General features: G+C 44.8%; 1 protein-coding gene and 1 pseudogene across 1 annotated transcript; both read right to left on the bottom strand.

The window, feature by feature from the left end:
- Positions 1-1105: 1105 nt before the first annotated feature.
- LOC147316540 (uncharacterized) lies at positions 1106-4178 on the bottom strand. Its single transcript, XM_086258148.1, has 5 exons — positions 3890-4178; positions 3703-3772; positions 3120-3294; positions 1583-1748; positions 1106-1430 (listed from the first exon to the last, which is right to left on the bottom strand). Exons 1-4 carry the CDS (start codon positions 3935-3937, stop codon positions 1583-1585), a joined length of 459 nt encoding a protein of 152 aa, XP_086114274.1. The 5' UTR covers positions 3938-4178; the 3' UTR covers positions 1106-1430.
- Positions 4179-6564: 2386 nt separating this feature from the next.
- Positions 6565-21225, bottom strand: LOC147316539 (uncharacterized; annotated as a pseudogene).
- Between the last annotated feature and the right edge of the window lie 1121 nt (positions 21226-22346).

Here is a 22346-nt window from a genome sequence, read left to right as displayed (position 1 = left end):
AGAGCTGAGGAGAGCCCCAGATGAGAGCTCACTCAGCAGCCGCGGAGCAGAAGCCAGGGGGGGTTGCAGTGACGCGCCCGTGAGCTCCGCCGGCAGCCAGCTGTGCCTGAGTGACCGAGCCCCAGGCCGAGAGGCCGGGGGCACCCCACCTCTGAATTGGCCCGAGCGAGCCCCAGGCTCCAGGCCCCAATAAGCGGCCGCCAAGGAGTGAGCCGGTGTGTACCTGGACGCCCACCCCCAGACACAAAGAACCACCACCAACGCACCGATGTCTGAGGGAGTCCGCCACTGGCAGGGGAAAAACCAAAATAACCACCGGGTTGAGTCAAACGATGATTTCAATGATCACACGCGTGGGAGATGGACACCGTACGCAGACAGCATTAGATCTCAAAATGGTGGAGCATTGATCAAACTCTTATAGCCTCTAGTGGCCCCCACCTAATCATAAAAGCCTAAACATTCACATGCTTTCTCTCACACGGCGCCTAAGCTACGACCTTGGCTCCCTGTTTATCTGCTCCTGCTGAGATGGGGCAGAAAACTCCAGTATATTCTGTTCTCTTCTAATCAGACAAATAAGGCGATGACTTTCTGCGAACAGTATTTCTTATAACTCAGCAGTATAATGCATCATAAAACAATATCATTCATTCACAATAAATCAGCAGTCTAATGTAATGCAAATCAGTTTAACAGATGCAATAGTTACACTGTTAGACATTTTATTGTATTTTTACATTAACTTACTGGCAACACTATTGCCAGTAAGTTACTGTAATTACTGATCTACAGTATCTTTACTGTTGTGATGTTTTACAGTTCAACCACTTTACTGTAAACATATATTACAGTATAACAGTTTTACTGTAAACGTGGTTTACAGTTAGAAAGACTTACCGTGATTAAGTTTTATAGTATCACTGTACTGCAAATGTGGTTTATGGTATAACACTGTAATTGTGTACAGTATAATTTGTTTAGACTGTAATTGTGTTTTACAGCATATAAAATAATATTAACATTCATATTCAATATAAGAACATTTACAAAAAACAATATAATTCAATAAAGTAGTCTCAGAATAGTGAATTAAACCAACATTTATTGTTGATATTTTTTTTAACAAGAAAAACATTTTTCAACTGAATAAAAACAATGTCAATAACCAAAATAAATAGAAGCGTACATGAAAACTACACAGTCCTTCACCTTTCTGTGTCTGATTTTTTTAAGGAAAACAGTTTTTCATTCCACTAAAAACAGGACAAACCCACCAGCATGAACATTAAATAAACTATTACAATTGTAAAACAAAAATCATTTACAAAATGTAATAATTATCAGTGGGTCCCAGGAAATAGAATGTGACATGGGATTTAGATTTCCGTTACCAGGATGGTCGGGTTCAGCGTAGTCTTTATCACCACCTGTCAAAGACACATCATCAATATTCATGTTTGCTCAGGTTATTCACTTGTTCACATCTGTCTGAGATCATTCATACTGTTGTATGGATGTGTGTACAGTATGTATATAATTATCAGCTATGTAAAAGATATTATCATCTCTGTATTCTTACCTAGTTGGAAGTCCTCCATTCAAACTCAGAGAGCCGCTGGAGGAAGGTGGTGATCCGAGGGCTGATGCTTGTAACCTTCCTCTTTACGACACGACCTGTCTTGCGGCTTGTACCAAGTTTTGCAGGGCATTTTGTTCCCATGTCTGGATTGATCCTCACAAAGAACCTTTTAACGGAAAAAAGGCTGCTTTAATTTCAAAATTAAAACATACATTACAGCAATCACCAATATGTTTCTGCAACTGTAGTCAAGCTAGAGTTGGGCGATATAAGATTTTTTCATATCACAATATGTTTTTTTCATTTCAGGCGATAACGATATCTATCACGATATAAGCCAAATAACTATATTTGTAAGATTTAAATGTGCCGTTGCTCACAAGTAAAATGTGAAATAATCAGCAGCTTGTTTTTATTTAAATATTTATTTCCCATAATAAGTTCAACAGGGTAGATGTACTTAAGGAACATGAGACTTTTTCAGATAAATAAAGGCAAATATTGCAAACTACACAAAAGGCAGCCGCTAAAGCGTTTAAGTTTCAAAATAGAACAAACGAAACAGACTAAATTGTCAATTCCACTTAGAAACAAAATATTAATTCTAAAAATAAATCTTAGTTTGTTTTACAGAAGAACAGACAAAACTAACTTTTGTCAATATCAAATAAACTGAGAACTAAAAGGAAATTCTCAATCTCTCCTTGTTGTATAGCTGAGCTTTTCAAACAGTTGTAACAGTTACTTTAGTCTGACAAAAGCCGAATGATGAATTAGCGCTTCCAGTCAGAGACTGAGGCTACGTCCACACGTACACGGGTATTTTTGAAAACGGAGATTTTCCGTTTTCGTTTTAAAAAATAATCTCGTCCACACGTAAAGGCAGAAATGAAGGAAAACGCTGCTATGAACATGCCAAAGCAGCAGGTGGCGCTAGATTCCTAACCGTGCAGAAATGTTGGCCAATCAGAAGTCTAGAAGCCTCGGTGGGAAAAAGTAAACAAAGCTGGGGCATAGAAGCAGAACCGAGTCGTATGTGTGGAGGGACAGTAACTGTGTGTATATGTAAGCATTTAAACACTGCAGAGAGTAGAATTAACAGTAACAGTCTTGTAGAAATTCATTTCACCGAAACAATAACGTGGCGCACAGTGTGACGCATGCACCAGTTTATTGTATTTCCAGACTTGCTTTCGGCACAATTTACAGTGCACGCTGCTCTGTTTTTGTCAGACTTGAAATAGCCGAAATACCTTCACACTACGGAACTTCTTTGGCTCTTCCGTTCGACAATCTCTCCGACGCTGCGGCTGTGATTGGTTCGGCTCTGCGCTACTTAATTTGGATTGGCTGACCTTTTTTTTTTTTTTTAAGAGGACAAGAGCGGCGAGGTCTATCGCGATAGTTTAATTTCTCTATCGAGTAAAAGTTATATCGCGATACATATCGTTATCGTTCTATCGCCCAGCTCTAAGTCAAGCTATCACATATATTTCATTCTTAAATGGTGTAAGCTTTAATGGTGTAAAGTATTTACCTCTGTATCATCTCCAGTGTGATGGACGCTGACTCCTGATACTCAAGGTTGAAAACGTAGTATGACGTAAAGAATACAGCAAGGGTGCTGGCAAAGTCATGCATCTGCTCAGGCTCATAAAATGCCTTGCCCTCCAAACTGATCATCCAGCGGCTTGCAGACATGAAATTATTCCCTAAAAACAGACAAGAGTCCAATAAGACAATGTGCTCACCCTTACAAATAAGGTTTCCACAAGAATGCTGGATAGCAGGCCTCACACTGTACAAAAATAGAATCCACACGGTTTGCTGCTATTTCTCTTATTATTTATTATGTAATGAAAATTATGATCAATTACAGGAAAAAACTGCCTAATGTTTTGGCATTTTGGCCTGTGCTGAAATGTTAGGCTGTTTTTTCCTGTTGGTCATTGTGTATAATAAATAATAAGAGAAACAGCAGCAAACTGTGTGTATTCTATTTTTATACAATATAAAACAGACAAACCCCTGTTAAGTAAGTTGTTGTGGGTACAAATACCACAATAATTACATAGATTTTTTACAAAAATATTACAAGAGGATTGAAACTATTTACTTACCAAGCGCTATTACCCTTGGTGTGATGGGTAAGGTCATCTCTCTCTCAACAGACATCTTGGTGGAAAAAGCCTTTAAAACACAAAAGGAACTGATTTGAATGATGATACCCAAAATCATTGAAATATTTTTCCTTTGTTTATGTTGACAGTATTGAGAGTTCATGTGTAAAATTTTAAATATAATTACGTCAGCCAAGATGAAGATTGAGTCCTCTTTTTCTTGGAAGTACTTCATCAGAAGAAGGATGGCTGCTGTGGCGATCTGGTTGTGGTTCAGCTTTGCACTGTGCACTCAAGTAGCAGATGTTCAATCTCCTTGTTCCACTGAAGTCTCTGGCTTGCAATGCACCACACTGGGCGGGAAAAGACAGAGAGACAATTGTTAATTTAATGTTGCATTTATTTAACCCTTGAAAAATATATTTACATAAGTAAATAAAAGAAAAAAACACACAACCCATCTTTTCCAGAATAATTCAGCTAATGAGCTATTTCGGCCAAGCTAACACCGATTTTAAGCCCCCCCTCCCCCCCACACACAAAAAATATATATGCTCTTAAAAATTAATAAACGAGTATGTTAGGTAGGAGAGTCCTTTGTATTACCTTATGACGTCCCGTTTGCAGTTTCCACACAGAGGTCCAACAATAACGAGGTGCAAAATCTTTTGTCCTCTCGAGCATATCGTAACGAAGAGTTAACAAAGTTGGCCTGTCTTTCCTCTCCTGTCAATCACTGGATCACAGGTCATGTCAGTCAGGATATGGAGTGGTGGTTGGTAGAGGTAGGTGGTAGAGGTAGGTGGGTGGGCGGGGCCAGCATGCATTCAGTGTGTGTTTCACTAAGTTGGGTTGACTAGTTCCCAGAAGAGTTCTGTACATGTTGCATGTTCAGTAAATGAGCAATTCAGTTACTGCTCGACTGAGAAGCCTCCGCCAAATTATTACAATATTCTCCACTGAATGAAGTTCGCCTTTCTGCGTCTTTTTAAAATAACTTTATTCACTACTTGTCACGAGTACAAAATTACACAAAAACAGACAGCAGCAACAACCTAAGTGAAATCCAACAACAGAATAGTGGCAAGTAAAAAAATTAACAAAAGGAAGTGTGAATGTTGTTCAGGGTTAATCAGAGATAAGTGATGGAGATGCAGCAATGTGAATTCTGCTTTTTTTATTTGTAGTTAACCTTATAGTCTTTACATATGAATGGAAGTCAATTAAGAAAACACAGAATTTTGGGAGAGATTTGGAGAACCTTGCTTTATAAAATTTCCCTACAAGGAGGCCTTTCTGCATTCTTTTCCCTCTCCCCAGGAGCAGCTGTCACTTGAATTGATCTCTATGGCAACGCAGTGGCAAGCACACATTTGCAGCAGCTGTGCATGTGCATACAACTGCATGCAGCAGATTAGATGATCAGAATTATTGAACCTTACACACAGGCAAGTCCCCTAAAAAGTCAAAACCATAATACTTTCACTGGTATCATACTGACAAATGGCATAGGTTGGAGGAAAATCTGGAAATGGTAGGTATAACTACTACCGCAATTTAAAAAAATACAGTAAGTAACCTTAATATACCCATAATGCAAAGCAAATTACAGTAATTAACTGTAGAAACGTTTTCAGGTAAGTTACTGGGCATTTTGTGGTATTTTACTGTGAAAAATACAGCAAAGGTTAACAGTGTATCACCTTCTTCTAATTCAGGAGAATAATGCAAACTAAAACTACATAATAATTCACAATCTTTAATTAGGGGTATAACATGGCATAAAATAATATTCTAATCTCACACTCCCCCTGATGAGCTCTTTAGAATAAAGAGCTCACCTACACTCTGCAATCCAGTGTGGCCGAGTTCATTTCTTCTCACTCCTGAGGCCCTTTGTCCCCCTGATGGGCGAACCATATGTGAGATGACCTCTGTGTTTGCGCAGTTCAGATGCAAGAAAAACTGTTATTACAACAGTAGCAGGTACAGATGACACTCCCCAGTTCTCCCACAGCTTTATTTTGGTGCTACCTTATACCCTTCAGACGTACTCAGACTAGAACCTCTGTCCAAGGAGCTTTTAGCCTTTATTTTATTGCTGCAGCTACCAGTGTTGTCCAGTTGGGTGATCCTCTGCTCTCCTTTCTTCAACCTCAGGGGTTAGACAACCCTTCAGTCGTTGCACAGATCAGGGGATTATTCTGCCCTGATTTCAAACAACGATCTGTGTATCCTCGGGTCCTGTGTATCCTGTGCATCCCCCAGAAAAAGGAACAGGAACGTGTCCCCCTTTTGACCATGAGCCTCTCGAACCTTGTTGGTCTGGTGTTCCTGGATTTCCGCCAACCCCTTCATGGTTATTGCTGTGTTTATGGGATCCATCCTTTGAGGTGACTAATCGAAGCCCAAACGCCATGACCCTTGGACCCAGTTGGTGTCTCGGCAGTCACTGTGTCTGTCTCTGCTGCGAAGGATCCTCGTATATTTGTGACCTCGTCTGGTGTCTGTTCCTTTCTCTGTAAGAGACAGAAAACCAAAACACCTCTCTTCCTAGCCCTAATAATCTAATGTTGTTATCTACTGACCTTCTGGTGATTCAGAATTGGTTTAGAATATTCAGAATGTCCCAGGGACTTCTTCTAATCATATCCTATGCATGTGTAAGCGTGTTGGCATTTAGCCCTCTGCACTCAAGGCATTTCCTACACTTTATCAGTCCGGACCATCACGCAGAACAAAGCTTATGACCTTCAAAAGACCGAGTGCCAACTCATTATAAGCACATTTGCAAGGCGTGTCTGAAAATTATTAAAACCACTCATTTTAACAAAAGACATCAAAAACAAATTAGCCATTTTTAATTCTAACATTTGCCCCCCCCCCCTTTTGACACATTCCCATGTGTCAAATCAACGGAGCTAGAAAATTAAAAGAAAAGGTTAGTGACCTCATATCTTAGAAAGTATGAGACCTTCTCCTATCCAGTGTCGTTGCTCCAGTCTGTCATCCTGTGCCAGGGAATGAAGTCAATTTAATTGTCATGTTAGATCTGTTCAACTCCTGGCTCCGCCCAGAGCCTGCATCCGCAGAATTGCCATGAAACAAAACCTGTATTAATATGAACTTCACTTGAATATGAACATGTCGACACAGCAAAGGAACATGCTCTCCTTCTCGAGGACAGGCACTGACTCCCACTTATCTCCTGGAGCCAACTGTCCCTTAGGGAGACACAACATTGCAGCTACAAGGTTCTGCAGATTGTTAAGTTGATCTGTGTGTAATGCTCTGAATCAGGTATGTAAAATTAAATGAATGTCGTTTAATCAACTGCCACTACTTAAAACTTAGCAAAAGATATAACTGAATAAAAGATCACAAAGAAAAGCATGACATCGGTGTTATGTAAGCGCGTGCGGCCTTCAGTGCTCGAAGTCACTCCAGTCTATAGATCAGCCAAACATCGCGCTGACTGTAGCTTTTAACCCTTATTAACTTGAACACAACTCTATAATGAGCAACAAACTGCAATATGTATAAAAATGATCATGGTTACACCTGCAATGAAAGATCATATGATTATCCTGACACCTGTAAATAGAAGATTAACCTGAGGTTATAACAATAACTGTAATACAAATGTTAATGTAATGTCAATAGCTTCAAGCAATGTTTAATGCAATGCTTGTTATATGATTCTGATGTAACGATAATGCTGATGCTGAAATAACAGTAAAACACCCCCTTTTACACCCACTTTACATTCATGGGAACTGTGTGGAGAGGGTATGCTCCATGAGGTTTCTGGGCGTGCAGATCTCTGATGACCTCTCCTGGACTGCAAATACTACGTCGGTGGTTAAAAAGGCCCAGCACCGTCTCCACTTTCTGAGAGTGCTCAGGAGGAACAACCTGGAGGAGAGGCTGCTGGTGACATTTTACAGAGCCACCATAGAGAGCATCCTAACGTACGGCATAACAACATGGTATGCAGGGTGCTCAGCTGCGGACAGGAAAGTACTGCAGAGGGTCATCAACACAGCCCAGAAGATCACTGGCTGCTCTCTGCCCAGCCTGGAGGTCACTGCAAACTCTCGGTACCTCAGCAGAGCTGGCAATATCATCAAGGACCACTCTCACCCCAGCAACCAACTGTTTGAACTATTACCGCCAGGCCGACGGTACAGGTCACATAAAACCAGGACAAACAGATTCAGGGATAGCTTCTTTCCCAGAGCTATCACCGTAGTAAATAAGCACAAAAACAATTGAACCTATTCCATACCGTCACTGTCATTATATTATGCTGCTATTCATACTGTCATTATATTAATGCTGCTATCCTGTATATATTGTACATACTATTGTTTGAGTACTTACGATTGTTTTTTTGTACTTTTTATATTTTACATTTATATTTATTATTGAAACTTGCACCAAGGGAGTGGCACTCCAATTTCGTTGTACTCTGTACAATGACAATAAAGGCTATTCTATTCTATTCTATTCTATTCTATCCCGTTCATAAACGTCACACATAAACGTTTATAAATGCCTCTTTTAAATTATATTTCCCCCTGTTTTTCCCTTACTGACCACAGCAGGGGAAGCTTTGTTTTGATTCAGCCATGAATCCAGCTCACCTGATTCATCACTGAGCCCCACCGTCACTGGCAACTGACAGAGTGGCGCTGCATACTCGTCCTTTAATGTCACTATTTCCAATCTGTTAATTAGAGTGCTTAAACATGAAGTAGACTACGTCCACAACAAGTCAATACAGTTGTAAATGTGGCCAATTATCAATCTATTACCAATCAATAATGAAAAATAGCTTTTATTTTATGCATGCTTTTAGTCAACCACTCACCCAGAGGATCTCCAATCCCAGAAATTTCCTTCTCCTTAATTAATGAGTCCGTCCTCCTTCCATGCCCTGGTAACTGGTCCATCCAGAGCCATATCATCTTGAAATATACATACAACAAGCCAAACCACACCTTGGTCACACCAACCCTTTTCCGCCCTGAAGATGTCCAACGCCATCTTAGTCTGGACCAAGGTTTTAATAGTTTTGCAATTTTCATTAGTTTTTATTTTTATTTAGTTTCGACTTTGGATTTTCAATTTTATGTCAGTTGTAATTAGTTTTTACCAATTGTTTGCTAGTTTAGTTTAGTTTCTATTTTCTTTTTGAAAATCCTTAGTTTCAGTTTAGTTTTGATTAGTTTCAGTTATATTTTTAGTTGTGTTTGCAAAAATTAAGTGTAACAAAATCCCAGTTTCATCATATCAGTCATGCTCTTCTGCTTATCCTTGGGTATTGAGACTAACTATTAACTTTTGCAGCACCAGGTGTTCGTAATTTTGGTTCAAGTGAATTGATAAACCTTTTGAAGGCAATTGACTCACACAGTTATGTAGATGTCCCCGTCCTGTTGTCTCGGGATGCATCACGCTACCTTGCATGGGGTTAGCTTCTGTTTCTGGGGATGAGGGTTGAGTGGGGGAGCTCTTTGAGGAGGGGGAGTGTGCTCCCCCTTACCTTTTCAAGGTAAGCTAGGTTAGCCTTCTTGTGTGAGCTTTTCAAGTGCACTTTAAGGTTTATGGGATTTTTTCCCTTTAGAAATTTCCCTCATAATTTGTCTCTTTCCACTACAAGACACTTGCTTTATCCAAAACACAGTCATATTCAAAGTAATCCCAAATTGGACTCTGGCGCTTTCTCCCGACTTTTCCTGACATGATTCTGCGCGTGGACGGAGCAGCAACACAGACGACTCGACTAACGTACTGGCCACCTGCTGGCATAATGAGACAGCAAGAAAAAATCCGGAAACTAAACTTCATTTTCACCCTTGACTATTGTAGGACACGCACACATCAATGAAACTAAACACATTTTTGCTATAAATTCAGTTAATTTTAGTTAGTTTTGTGAACACTCATTATAGTTTTAGTTAGTTTTCCTTTTTTTTATTTTTTTTTTTATTTTCGTTAACGAAAATGTTTTTTCACTTCTAGTTTTCGTTATTTCGTTAGTTTTCGTTAACGATAATAACCTTTCTCTGCACACTGGAATAAACATAATCAACATGAGCAACATTTTACTGCGTGTTATTTCACCATCTTATTGATTCCAATGCTCCATCCTTATTTGGTTTGCGACATTATGTTTATCTAGAACTCCACTCTGTCTCTAAATGTTTGAAGAATTTTTCATGTTTGGGGTCAAATTTTGAGAATTTGACCATAAGTAAAATTTATGGTGTCATCACCCCCTTCGGGGCTTACCTTTCCCAATGTTGATGATATTCCTCCCTATTCTTTGCAAGTACCCCCTTTTGGTGGCGAGAAACTGTTGGTGTGGTCAAGTGGGTGCTGTAAAAACAAAAGCTCAGGACAGAACAGTTATCAGTCATGTACTTCATACAAAATTAGCATATATTTGATTTCATATTGATCCTCTGAGTGTAATGGTACATTTTAATTTGAATTTATCGAAGCTAAACACAATAATTTTTCTTTATTTGGTCTTGTTCTTGTGCAGCACCACCTCTCAGCACATGCCCCTGTCGGTTCTATCCTACTTTTAAATTGCTGACTATTTCAAGAAAGCACCTAAAAAACGGAGACCAGTGTTTGTTATTACATATCTCCATTTTGAATGTGACAAGCCTACCATTTCCCTGTTATTCCGAGCGAGCCCTTCCGAGATGTATCCAGTCTGCAGTCAGAGATCTTATTCTGAGTATTCACAGCAGCCGTAGCCTCTCCAAGATCTTATCCGTGCTGACTCAATGAGCCCATTTTGAGAAACTCATGCCTCTCCCATCGTTCCAATCCCAGTGGGCAGCCTTGTGGGGGTTTGAACAGCCGGTTCCGCTTTCTTAATTCTTCGATAAGTCAGGGCCAAGCCAGCTCCGATCAGCCAGAACCCTGTTACCATGGTTCCGAATAGGTAGATATCTTCAGTACTCAGGCTCACCCAACCCAAACTTCTTGTTGAGAAAGGGGTGTCAATTGCATTTAGGGACCAGTTGATCCAATCCATAATTCCTCTTTTAGGTTTTAGAGAACAGACTGTGAGAGAATGTTCCAAGGAAAAGTAATACAAAAAACATGAGACAAGACAAGGACATAAGAGACTAAGCAGGGAAGCTAAGGGAGAGGAGGAGGAGGAGAAAAGTGCGACCGCCTTCGTCAAGAGCAAAAGCAGAAAGAAAAAAAAAAGAGGGGTCTGTTAAGAGGGGTCTGAGGAAGAGGTTAGCATAAGCCTGCAAAGGTTTTTATCTGGCTCCAAGACCATTATCAGTCCTTCCTTTCTTCTTGCCTCTTTTTTGGCCATTTTGCAAGCTTATCCCATGGCTATTAGCTAAATGTTTCTATACAAGTTAACACTTCACCGTGTTGGAATTCGGCAGGGAAAAAAAAGAAACTGAGTTCGGCCTGATTTTATGTTATAAAGATGTCCTGTACGTGCGCAAAATACAAGTGCAATGAGTCACTTCTAATAATCTGAGTCCGTTTAGATCTTTTTTTTTTTTTTTTTTTTGCCTGTCCCGTTTGGCTCTTTTGCCATCAGAATTGTTGTCTAAAGGCAAAGAAAGATGCCCAACGGATTTACTTTACCAAATTGACCATCCCAGCCTTGCCGTAATGGTCTATTTGATTCACCTTTTATTGTTCATTTTATTTTCATTTACTGAATACGGGACAGACTTGACTGGGGGAAAGAAGGGGAGAAAGAAAGAGGGAAAGAGAAACAGCTGAGAAGAGGGACGGGGGAGAAGGGCAAAAGACAAAAACCAACAGAATGAGCAGAAAAAAAAAAGAAGAAAAAAAATGCATATAGCAATCACCTGGGTCACCTGCTGAGAAAGTTTAGATCATTTAAAACGTTAGGTACTCATCAGAAATTCACGAGCTTACAGAGAAGTGTCCACACAGGTCGCCATCTTGGCTCCTCCAGCAACTGATATAAGATGCCATAAGCTGAACACAGCTTCAACCGTCTGTTTGTTGAAAAATAGTAACGGACTGCATTTTCTTGTTAGTAACTTTAACGGCGTTGTAACAATAGGAATAGTAATTAGTTAGATTACTCGTTACTGAAAAAAGTAACGCCGTTTGTAACGCCGTTAATTGTAATGCAGTTATTCCCATCACTGATTATTAGAGAGGCACTGGGTTTTTACATTTGTATTGATCCGTATTTGATCTGTTGATTGTCATCACAATAATCGGCCTGTCTGGCTCCATTTTCATTCACTTGTGATGAAAATGGACCAAAACAGAATAACTGACACACCACACTAACGATACTATGAGGTGACGTTATAATACACTAAAACAATCATAAAATGTTGTATTATTACTGTTAACCATTCCTCACCGTCAGTCCCTTGACCGTGGTCGGGAGACGCGAGGGGAGATGCTTCCTCCAGGGCCGAAGTTTGTCCTCCTTCGGGGTTAACTCCCTTCACTTTTGTGGAGTAGTGAGGCAGACAGAAATCAGCCGAGGCACCGGAGAGTACTGAAGAGATGAGGCTTTAATAACAGTACTGCACACTTCGAAAACACACTGCATAGCCTGTAGCCCGTTAGAACGCTGCTCCCGGCCGCCCTCTCTACCCATGACACACTCTCTCCATTTTTATTTTTAGATAAAAGTGTTAGCCATTACCGCATATAAGGTGAGGTATAGTATCAACGAGTGCACTTCAGTGACAAAGAGGTTGGCTCAAGTAAGGTGTACATACATGTGCAAAATAAAGCATTTCAAGTGCTGTTAAGTAGAAAAGAAATTACACAACTGTAACTATTACATGGCGACCGGGAATAACTAACTTATCCTAGCATCTAGGAAGGCACAAATACAAATGGTTAAGTGCATGTAGATAACCCCGTAGGTCCTTCAGATACTTTACTCACTTTTGTTTTTAAATGTAAACACTGGAACAATGAAAAATATAGCTCTTTTAAACCATTGTAGCTAACAGTGTAGGAGGCTGAAACGATTTAAACTTGAACTGAATCTTCAGTCCTACTTGGAACTGTCCATGGTAGGTAAACCAAGCTAAGTGATCCACACTCCATACCGATCTGGAGCTCTGCGCCGACGAGTTGGTCGCTGAAACTGCTGGCCCGGGTGGTCTGGCTCACCCACCACACCCCCACCATTCTCATGGTCTACATGGGAAGGGGACAATGGGACAACCACAACCAGAGCGGGATCAGCTGCAACTGAGACAGAAGGCTGAGAGGAGCTGGGGCCATTGCCAGTTGCAGTAGAGAACAGACTGTCCAGACCCAGATCACGGTCTGCTTGGTCATCCTCTAAAGCTGGTGGTGGGACCTCTGTAGGGGACCACTGATGAGCTTGATCAAGGACCCAGGTATTGTCCAGTGGCTCGCGGCAGCGATAATGCTTTAGCTGGTCATGGTGGACAACTTTCACTTTAGACCTTGGGTTCTTCTGGATCCGATAAACTAGGTCATCCAATTGCCCCAGGACAAAGAATGGTCCTTCATATGATGGGAGGAACTTTCTGACGTGACGTGTTCCTTTGATGAGATACCACACAGGATCTCCAGTCTTATACTGTGTGTGGCAACAGTTCTTGTCGTATTGCCTTTTTGCACGCTTGACTGACTCACCCAGGGCTTCCCTGGCAATGAGGTGGGCCAGCTCCAGCCGCTCACGCATTTGCTGCACATACTCTGGAGCTGAGGGTTGGTTGTCTGGATCAGGAGGTAGACCTGCGACAAGGTCCACTGGCTCACTCAGTTCGCGGCCAAACATCATGAAGTTCGGGGTGAAACCTGTAGCACTGTGTTTGGTCACCCTGTAGGCCATAACAGCGTACGGGATCATCAGGTCCCAGTCCCAATGGCAACGCTCTGCTGTGGAGGCCAGGATCTTCTGGAGAGTGGCATTGAAACGTTCAACCTGGCCATCTGACTGGGGTCGGAATGGCGTTGTATGAGTCTTATCTATGCCAAACAAACTGCACACCCCCTGGTACACATTAGAGTCAAAATTGCGTCCCTGGTCACTGTGCAGTGCTTGAGGTATCCCGTAGCGGCACACCCACTCAGATGCAACGACCTCGGCAACGGTTGCAGCCCGTTCATCTGGGATAGGAAAGGCTTCGGTCCACTTTGTAAAGTAGTCACAAGCACATATTGGCTTCTGCGCTCCGTCTCATTCAGTGGTCCCATAATGTCCAGCGCAACGCGCTCCATTGGGGCTCCTACCCGGACAGTTCCCATCGGAGCTTGCGGTGACATGTCTGTTCTAGTGTGCATTGTCTGTTCTGAGATGTCTGTGTTGGTAGGAGTGTTTTGACATAAAATGTCTGACTTTGTAAGAGCAGTTTGGTCTAAAGTCTTTGTTTCTGGTGTAGTGGTGTTATGACTTACCCCCACTAGACACACCGCTGTAGTAGCCGGTTGTCCCTCCACCCTCACCGGACTCAGCAACAGGGAGCTGGTGTCAGAGTCCAACTCGCATTGGACTGCCTGATGACTGGTCCCCCCGAGATGCTTGGGGGGGTCCTGCACTCTGCATGGACAGGACTGGCGACAGGGTCTTCTGGAGAGGCTATCAGCATTGGTGTGCACTCGACCTGGACGGTGGATGATCTCAAAGTTGTACTCAGCAAGCTTCTCGAGCCATCGAGCTAATTGTCCCTCTGGCTCTTTCATTTTTGTTAGCCACCGTAGACTGCTGTGGTCTGTGCGCACTTTGAAAGGCCATCCAAGGAGGTACTGGCGAAAATGGGACGTGAAATCCACGACGGCTAGTAGTTCACATCGTGTGGTGCAGTAGTTTTGTTCAGTTCTTGATAGCTTACGACTGTCATATGCCAGCACACGTTCCACGCCCTGTTGCATCTGTGACAGCACCGCGCCGATGCCAGTGTCGCTGGCATCAGTGTCTAGTGTCATTTCTCCCTGGTCAAGTGGATAGCCAAGAACAGGGGCAGAGGTGAGTCGACACTTCAGCTTGTCGAAAGCTGCTTGGTGCTCAGCATGCCACTGAAAATGTGCATTCTTCTTGGTCAGGTTGTGCAGGGGTTGGGCTATAGAGGCAAAATCTTTCACGAACCGGCGATAATATGAGGCCAGGCCGATGAAGCGTCTGACCTCCTGGATGGACGTAGGTGTGGGCCACATCTGAACTTTTTGAACTTTGCTGGGGTCGGTAGCCACACCATGCTCGGATACCACATGGCCAAGATAAGCAACTTCGCGGCGAAAGAGGCAGCATTTGGCAGGTTTCAGTTTCAAGTTAGCTTGTTGAAGTCTATAGAATACCTGGCCAAGCCGTTGCAGCATCCCCGACACATCCTTAGCCAGTACGATGATGTCGTCCAAGTAGACCAGGCAGGTCTCCCACTGCATGCCAGCCAGGATGCGGTCCATCAGCCACTGGAACGTTGCCGGGGCATTGCATAGTCCAAATGGCATGACGTTCCACTCAAAGAGGCCTGTCCTAGTGCAGAAAACGGCGGCCCTGCGTGCTCTAGGTGTCAGCTCAACCTGCCAGTAGCCTGATGCGAGGTCTAATGTGCTGAACCATCTGGCAGTTGAGAGTGTCCAGCGTGTCCTGGATGCGGGGCAGCCGGTAGGCGTCTGTTATAGTGTGGTCGTTGAGAGCCCTGTAGTCAATGCAGAGACGGTATGTCCCATCTTTCTTACGCACCATAACGATGGGCGAGGCCCAGCTGCTGCAGCTGCGTTGGGCGAAACTGCTCTGTAGAATGTCTTTGTTTCAAGATGGCCCCGAGTATGGCAGCCTCGTCGCGAGCTCCCCCAAGCAACGGCTTTCTTCTGTGTTTAATTTTACTTTTCCTTTATTTTTTCACGAGCAGCACTTGTCTCCTTGTGTACGACCGACAAACCTTACTGGACATAAAAGACGGTCTTTCTTATAACTTTCCGGAGTTCAAGTTTTGCAACACGGACGCTCCGTTTGCAGACCCCCCATTCATCTCACCTGAGACGCCTTTGTTCTCTGGCCCTGGAGACCGCAAACGCCGACGCAGAGGGAGAAGATCTGGCGTTCTGGTTCGACTGAGACGGCGCACTTACAGACCACCGTTACCCAGTTTATTACTGGCTAATATGCAGTCTCTGGAGAACAAGCTGTGCGAGCTTCGGGCACGGATCTCATTCCAGCGAGAGATGCGGGACTGCTGCGTGATCTGCCTCACAGAAACCTGGCTATCGGACAAAGTACCGGACTCCGCAATACAACTGCCGGGGTTCTCTGTGCACCGCGCGGACAGGTCACAGGATCTTACTGGGAAAAGCAGAGGCGGTGGTGTGTGTTTCATGATCAACAACAGCTGGTGTGATTATGCGAACGTGCACCCGGTCAAATCCTTCTGCTCACCGGACCTGGAGTACCTGATGATTAAGTGCCGGCCATTCTGGCTACCGAGGGAATTTACAGCAGTGATTATTACGGCTGTTTACATTCCCCCACAAGCCGACACTGACCGAGCACTCAGGGAACTGTACAGCGCGATCAGCAGCGAGGAAACCACACACCCAGAGGCAGCGTTTATCACAGCCGGAGACTTTAATAAGGGAAACCTGAAGAAAGTCTCACCAAAACTCCATCAACACATCCTTTTCAACACACGTGGAAACCGGCTACTCGACCACTGTTACACCTCCTTCCGGGATGCGTACAAAGCCCTCCCCCGCGCCCCATTCGGCCAATCAGATCACTGCTCCATCCTGCTCCTGCCCGCCTACAGGCAGAAGCTGAAACAGGAAGCTCCAACCCGGAGGGCGGTGCACTGTTGGACGGACCAATCGGAGTCTGCGCTGCGGGACTGTTTTGATCACGCGGACTGGGAAATGTTTCACGTGGCCGCCAGAGACATTGATGAATACACAGACTCAGTCTGCGGATTTATCAGGAAATGCGTGGAAGATGTCGTCCCATCCAGAACAGTCAAATCCTTCCCAAATCAAAAACCCTGGATTAACGGAGATGTTCGCGCGGCACTGGCGGCACGGAACACCGCCTTTGCCTCCGCGAACACATCGGACTACAAACACGCACATTACCAACTCCGGAAGACGATCAAAGCAGCCAAACGTGAGTACAGGGACAGGGTGGAGCAACAGTTTGACAACCCTCGGAGTATGTGGCAGGGACTAAACACGATCACAGACTTTAGAGGGAAAACCAGCACACCGCAGACCACGGCCTCTCTGTGTGAGGATCTAAACGTATTCTACGCTAGATTCGACACAGCGAACACCATGAGACCGGACAGTGTGCGCACCGCGGATGACGTCAGTGCGCACACTGTGTCTGAGGAGGATGCGCGGAAGTGCTTCAGGAAGGTGAACGCACGCAAAGCTACTGGTCCGGACGGGATTCCCGGCCGCGTCCTCAAGTCATGCGCGGCTCAGCTGGCTGGAGTGTTCACGCACATCTTCAACCTTTCCCTCTCTCTGTCTGTAGTCCCAGCCTGCTTCAAAATGGCCACCATCGTCCCTGTACCCTCCACCATCTCCTCATTGAACGACTGGCGACCTGTAGCCCTGACCCCCATCGTAAGCAAATGCTTCGAGAAGCTGGTCAGGGACTTCATCTGCTCTGCACTACCTGACTCACTGGACCCTCTACAGTTTGCATACCGCCACAACAGGTCCACTGATGATGCCATAGCCCTGACACTACACACTGCCCTGTCACACCTGGAGAAGAGAGACACGTATGTGAGGATGCTGTTTGTAGATTACAGCTCAGCATTCAATACCATCGTTCCCTCGAAGCTGGACAGGAAACTGCAGGATCTAGGACTGAGCAGCTCCCTCTGCAGCTGGATCCTTAGCTTCCTGTCTGACAGACGCCAGGTGGTCAGACTGGGCAGCATCACCTCATCCCCCATCACACTGAACACTGGTGCTCCACAGGGGTGTGTACTGAGCCCTCTCCTGTACTCACTCTACACCTACGACTGCACAGCCACTAACAGCTCCAACATCATTGTGAAGTTTGCGGACGACACTACAGTGGTGGGTCTTATCACCAACGGTGATGAGACGGCTTACAGGGAGGAGGTCAGCGCCCTGACCCACTGGTGTCAAGACAACCATCTCACCCTCAACGTCGCAAAGACAAAGGAGTTGATAGTGGACTTCCGGAGGTGCAGAGAAGTACACACCCCCATCACCATCAACGGCGCTGCTGTGGAGAGAGTGAGCAGCTTCCGGTTCCTTGGTGTACATCTGGCTGAGGATCTTACGTGGTCAGTACACACAAACAAAACAGTGAAGAAGGCGCAGCAGCGCCTCTTCTTTCTCAGGAGACTGAAAAGATTCGGCATGAGCCCCCGCATCCTCAGGACCTTCTATCACTGTGCCATTGAGAGCATCCTCACTGGATGCATCACCACCTGGTATGGCAACAGCACCGCCTACAACTGCAAAGCTCTCCAGCGAGTAGTGCGGTGCTCTGAACGGATAATTGGAGGTGAGCTTCCCTCCCTCCAAGACATCTACAGGAAGCGCTGCCTGAGGAAAGCGGGGAGGATCATCAAGGACTCCAGTCACCCCAGCCATAAACTGTTCAGACTGCTTCCATCAGGAAGGAGGTTCTGCAGCATCCGGTCCCGTACCAGCAGACTGAGAGACAGCTTCTTCCACCAGGCCGTCAGACTGCTGAACACGTCATAGACACCTCAGCTTCACTACTGGAACTTCAACATTATGCACTCCACACTGTATATAAATGCCACTTGTTTTGCACATATTCAACTCTGTATATTTTATATATTTTATTATTATTATTATTATTTTTTTTTTTTTACTATTTAATTTGTAAAAATGTGTATACACAGACACACACACACACACACACACACACACACACACGTAGGAAAATATTTAGTATACACATCCAGAAATGCACACACTATTATATATTGTACATATATTTATTAGTTTCAGGTTGGCCATTCTTGTATTTTGCTCGTTTGTGTTGTTGTGTTTGCACATATCTGTTGCTTGTGGGGCTCGCACACAAGAATTTCACTCGCATGTGCTGTGCCAGTGTGCCTGCACATGTGATGTGACAATAAAAGTGATTTGATTTGATTTGATAGATCTGCTGATTAGCATTTTGCTGCTTTTCCCCTGCCATTCTTCGTGGATTTTGTTTGACTGGGGCACCAGGACGGGTTATGATGTCATGCTGCACAAGGCTGGTTCGGCCCAGGTCAGCAGGCCCTGTAGAAAACACATGTCCATAAGTGCAAAGCAAGCGTTTCAGTTGGAGCTGTTCATAGTCATTGAGGTCTGTGGAGCTCTGGGCATAGAGCTCCTGCAGGTGCAGAGGAACCACAGGAGGGCTGGTCAGAGAGTCTGCAGCTGGGGAGACCATGGAGGGTTCCACAGTCTCAGCTGGCTGGAGGAGCCCGGCAATGGATCCCGCCTTAATTGTTACTGCTTTATTGCCAAGGTTAAAAAGGCGAAGTGGGACAGCTTTAGAAGGCTGTGCGTTGACTAGGACTCTGGCGATAAGTACTTTGTGCTTCTCAACAAAACCTTTGGTGGGACTAAGCATCATGTCACCTCGAGCTGCTGCACCAGGATGCACATTGCCTTTCACCATATACTCTTGCCCCGGTTCCACCACCACAGTACTAGCTATTCTCACTGCATGTGACTTTGTACTGGCTTCGGTTTGGTAGTCGAGCACCTCTTCACCGAACAGAATGATGCGGCGTTTGCCGAAATCAAGACGTGCTTCAGCTTGAGTGAGGAAGGGATGCCCAAGCAGCACCTCATTTCCTGCTATATCTGCCACCAGGAAATCAACATCCACCTGTCGATTGTTGATATTGACAGGTATCTGGGCTTCACCTAGCACCGGCACGTCCCAGGTCCCACACCAAGCAAGGTCTCAACAACTGAGGGCTGTAGTGGTGGTCTCACGTCTGGGTGGATGGAGTTGTAGTAGGGCAGCAGCAGCACGCTCCTCTGGGCTCCACTGTCCAAAACAGCACATACCTCCACTTCGTAGAGGCGCATGGGGATACTCATTTCTTGGCTTTGGCACTTAAGGTGGAGCACAGTGGGTTTTGGGCTGTCCCAAGGGCTACTGTTCAATGTTAAGGCCTTGGTGGTTTTGTGAAGGGAAGGGCACTGCTTTTGGACATGGCCCCAACCTTGACAGTTATGGCAGCAAACCCCACTCCTTTTAAAATTTCTGTGATTGTTCGGTGTTGTCGAGGGTGTGTGTGGGACAAAACGATTCGGTGAGGGGCTAGCTGCAGGTGCATGCTCAGCAACAGTCTCATCTTTGTCTTTTTCTCTGACGACAGCAGCTCGGGGCCGGCGTTCAGCTGCGTTACGGGCTCCTTGCTGCATGGCACTGGTTACATAAGATGCAGCCCTTTTAGTGGTTTCGTGTCGGTGGGCTATTTCGTATGCACAGGCGAGTGTGCCTGGGTGCCTCTCTAGCAACTTCTGTACTATTTCTGCATCACCCAGCCCATTGGTGAAAACTTCAACAGCTATAGAGTCTTGTTCAATCTCTGCTCTATTACCATATGCAACAGCCACTTTCCCATAAATGTCATCTCTGAAAACATGCAGGGCCTCACCAGGTTTACGCACTCGCTGCCTCAGTTCTACAGCAACAGCAGCTGCATGGTCAGAAGAAGGGCCATATGCAGTTTCCAGTTCGTCCACCAGGCGGCGGTAATCCCATTTGGATGAGCGGGGATTTCTGTGGATAATGGCCCCTGCTGCTCCAACTAGGCAGAATTTAAGCTGAGTTGTCATTGGTTTTTCTGACCAATAGTTGGCTTCAGCGCAGCTCTCAAACCTGTGCAGAAATTCCTTCCACGGTGTGGTGCCGTCATATTGGCCCGGACGTAGGGTGGGGACTCTCTCTCTAGTGTCACCGTCCTCTTCACTGTCAGGTGGGGGCTGACGGGGCACACAGCGGGTCTTGCCTGGTTTCGAGCGGGGTTTATGCTGTGCAGTGGTTTCCCCATAGCTTATGGCTTCATTAAGGCTACTGGAAGGCATACATTGCATGGGTGTATTTAACATTGCGTTAAACTGAGCCGGTGTGCTGTGTACAAAACTGTCCATGTGAGCGGAGGAAAATGGGTTTGAGTCTGGATAGTGGATTTTCATTTGGGGAGTAGGAGCTGGATAATAGTTCATGCTGCTGCCCGTGTTTCCCTCACGGCTGTAGCTGCGGCATTCAGCTTCAACGAAGGGATTCGTGCGGGAAAACTGCGGCCGGGCAGGACCATCGGGCGGCGCGAATACACCCTCTCCATTAGCATGTGTGTTAGCACAACTTTCGGCACACAGGAATGGGTTCATATGTTCACATTTAGTCACAGCCCTGTCTCTGTTAGCTTCCCTAATGCTCGCGGCACCCTCGGAGACACTGGTCAGCGATATGAACGGGTTGGAGTAATTGGTCTCAAGTCCGTACTTTTCACAAGAATGGCGAGCAGCGGCCATCGCGAGTTAGTTTAGCTGCGGGCTAATACACTTGTAATTACAGTCACTCGGCTTTATCGTTAGCCGCTTTAGCCTGTCGGTTTTTCTCAGTGCTCACCACTCCTTTGACAACGTGAGAGGGTCCCTTCGTGGTCGCCAGTGTTAACCATTCCTCGCCGTCAGTCCCCTGACCGTGGTCGGGAGACGCGAGGGGAGATGCTTCCTCCAGGGCCGAAGTTTGTCCTCCTTCGGGGTTAACTCCCTTCACTTTTGTGGAGTAGTGAGGCAGACAGAAATCAGCCGAGGCACCGGAGAGTACTGAAGAGATGAGGCTTTAATAACAGTACTGCACACTTCGAAAACACACTGCATAGCCTGTAGCCCGTTAGAACGCTGCTCCCGGCCGCCCTCTCTACCCATGACACACTCTCTCCATTTTTCTCTTTCGCTCCCCGCGTTTCCTTCACGCGCATGCTCACACACACATCACATACACTCCTTACTGCACCCAGTCACACACAAGACAGCAATTCCCGCAACATTACTATTGTTATTAATACATTTTGTTCTTATTAAACTGAACTCGTGCCCAGGAGCTAAACGTTTGTGTTCTTTTAATCTGCGAGTTAAAACCAGTGCAGGTGGTGGAAGACAGAAGGACTCTGGCCAAAATAACATCACTGATGGACAGAGTCTCCCACCCTATGCATGTAAATGTTGTTGAACTGCAGAGCTCCTTCAGTGACAGACTGCTGCATCCTAGATGCATGAAGGAGCGTTTCCGCAGGTCCTTCCTCCCTGCAGCTGTCAGACTGTACAATCAGAACTGCTCCCAACAAACATAGATGTTTACATCAATGCTGTAACTGCAATAATTTAATCAACCGATTCGCACTACAACCTGGTTTTCCTCTTACCTGTAGTTATTTTTATTTAATTTTATAACTGTACAGTACTCTGTTTATAGTAACCATTGTCCATGTGTAAATATGTAAGAAAAATTGTGTATGTTTCTGTTCTGTGTACTGTTTGTTTGTATATGTGTCTTTCTGGCTGCTGTTACAACCAAATTTCCCCTTGTGGGACAATTAAAGGATTATTCTATTCTATTCTACTCACATATGTATACATATACACTGTTT

The sequence above is a fragment of the Aulonocara sp. 'chitande type north' Nkhata Bay genome, linkage group LG13 (assembly GCF_057382095.1).
Source record: "Aulonocara sp. 'chitande type north' Nkhata Bay isolate Kocher_YH1m ecotype deep benthic linkage group LG13, A_spYH_male_GT1.1, whole genome shotgun sequence".
Taxonomy (NCBI): Eukaryota; Metazoa; Chordata; class Actinopteri; order Cichliformes; family Cichlidae; genus Aulonocara; species Aulonocara sp. 'chitande type north' Nkhata Bay.
This window is presented reverse-complemented; position numbering and strand designations above follow the sequence as displayed.

Bases quoted from the DNA above. Each gene is read 5' to 3' on its own strand.
- LOC147316540 (XM_086258148.1), bottom strand. From the start codon at position 3,937: ATGAAGTACTTCCAAGAAAAAGAGGACTCAATCTTCATCTTGGCTGAC. The intron at 3,773-3,889 runs GTAATTATATTT...TGTGTTTTAAAG, and splicing joins CAATCTTCATCTTGGCTGAC to GCTTTTTCCACCAAGATGTC. The intron at 3,295-3,702 runs GTAAGTAAATAG...GTCTGTTTTTAG, and splicing joins ACCAAGGGTAATAGCGCTTG to GGAATAATTTCATGTCTGCA.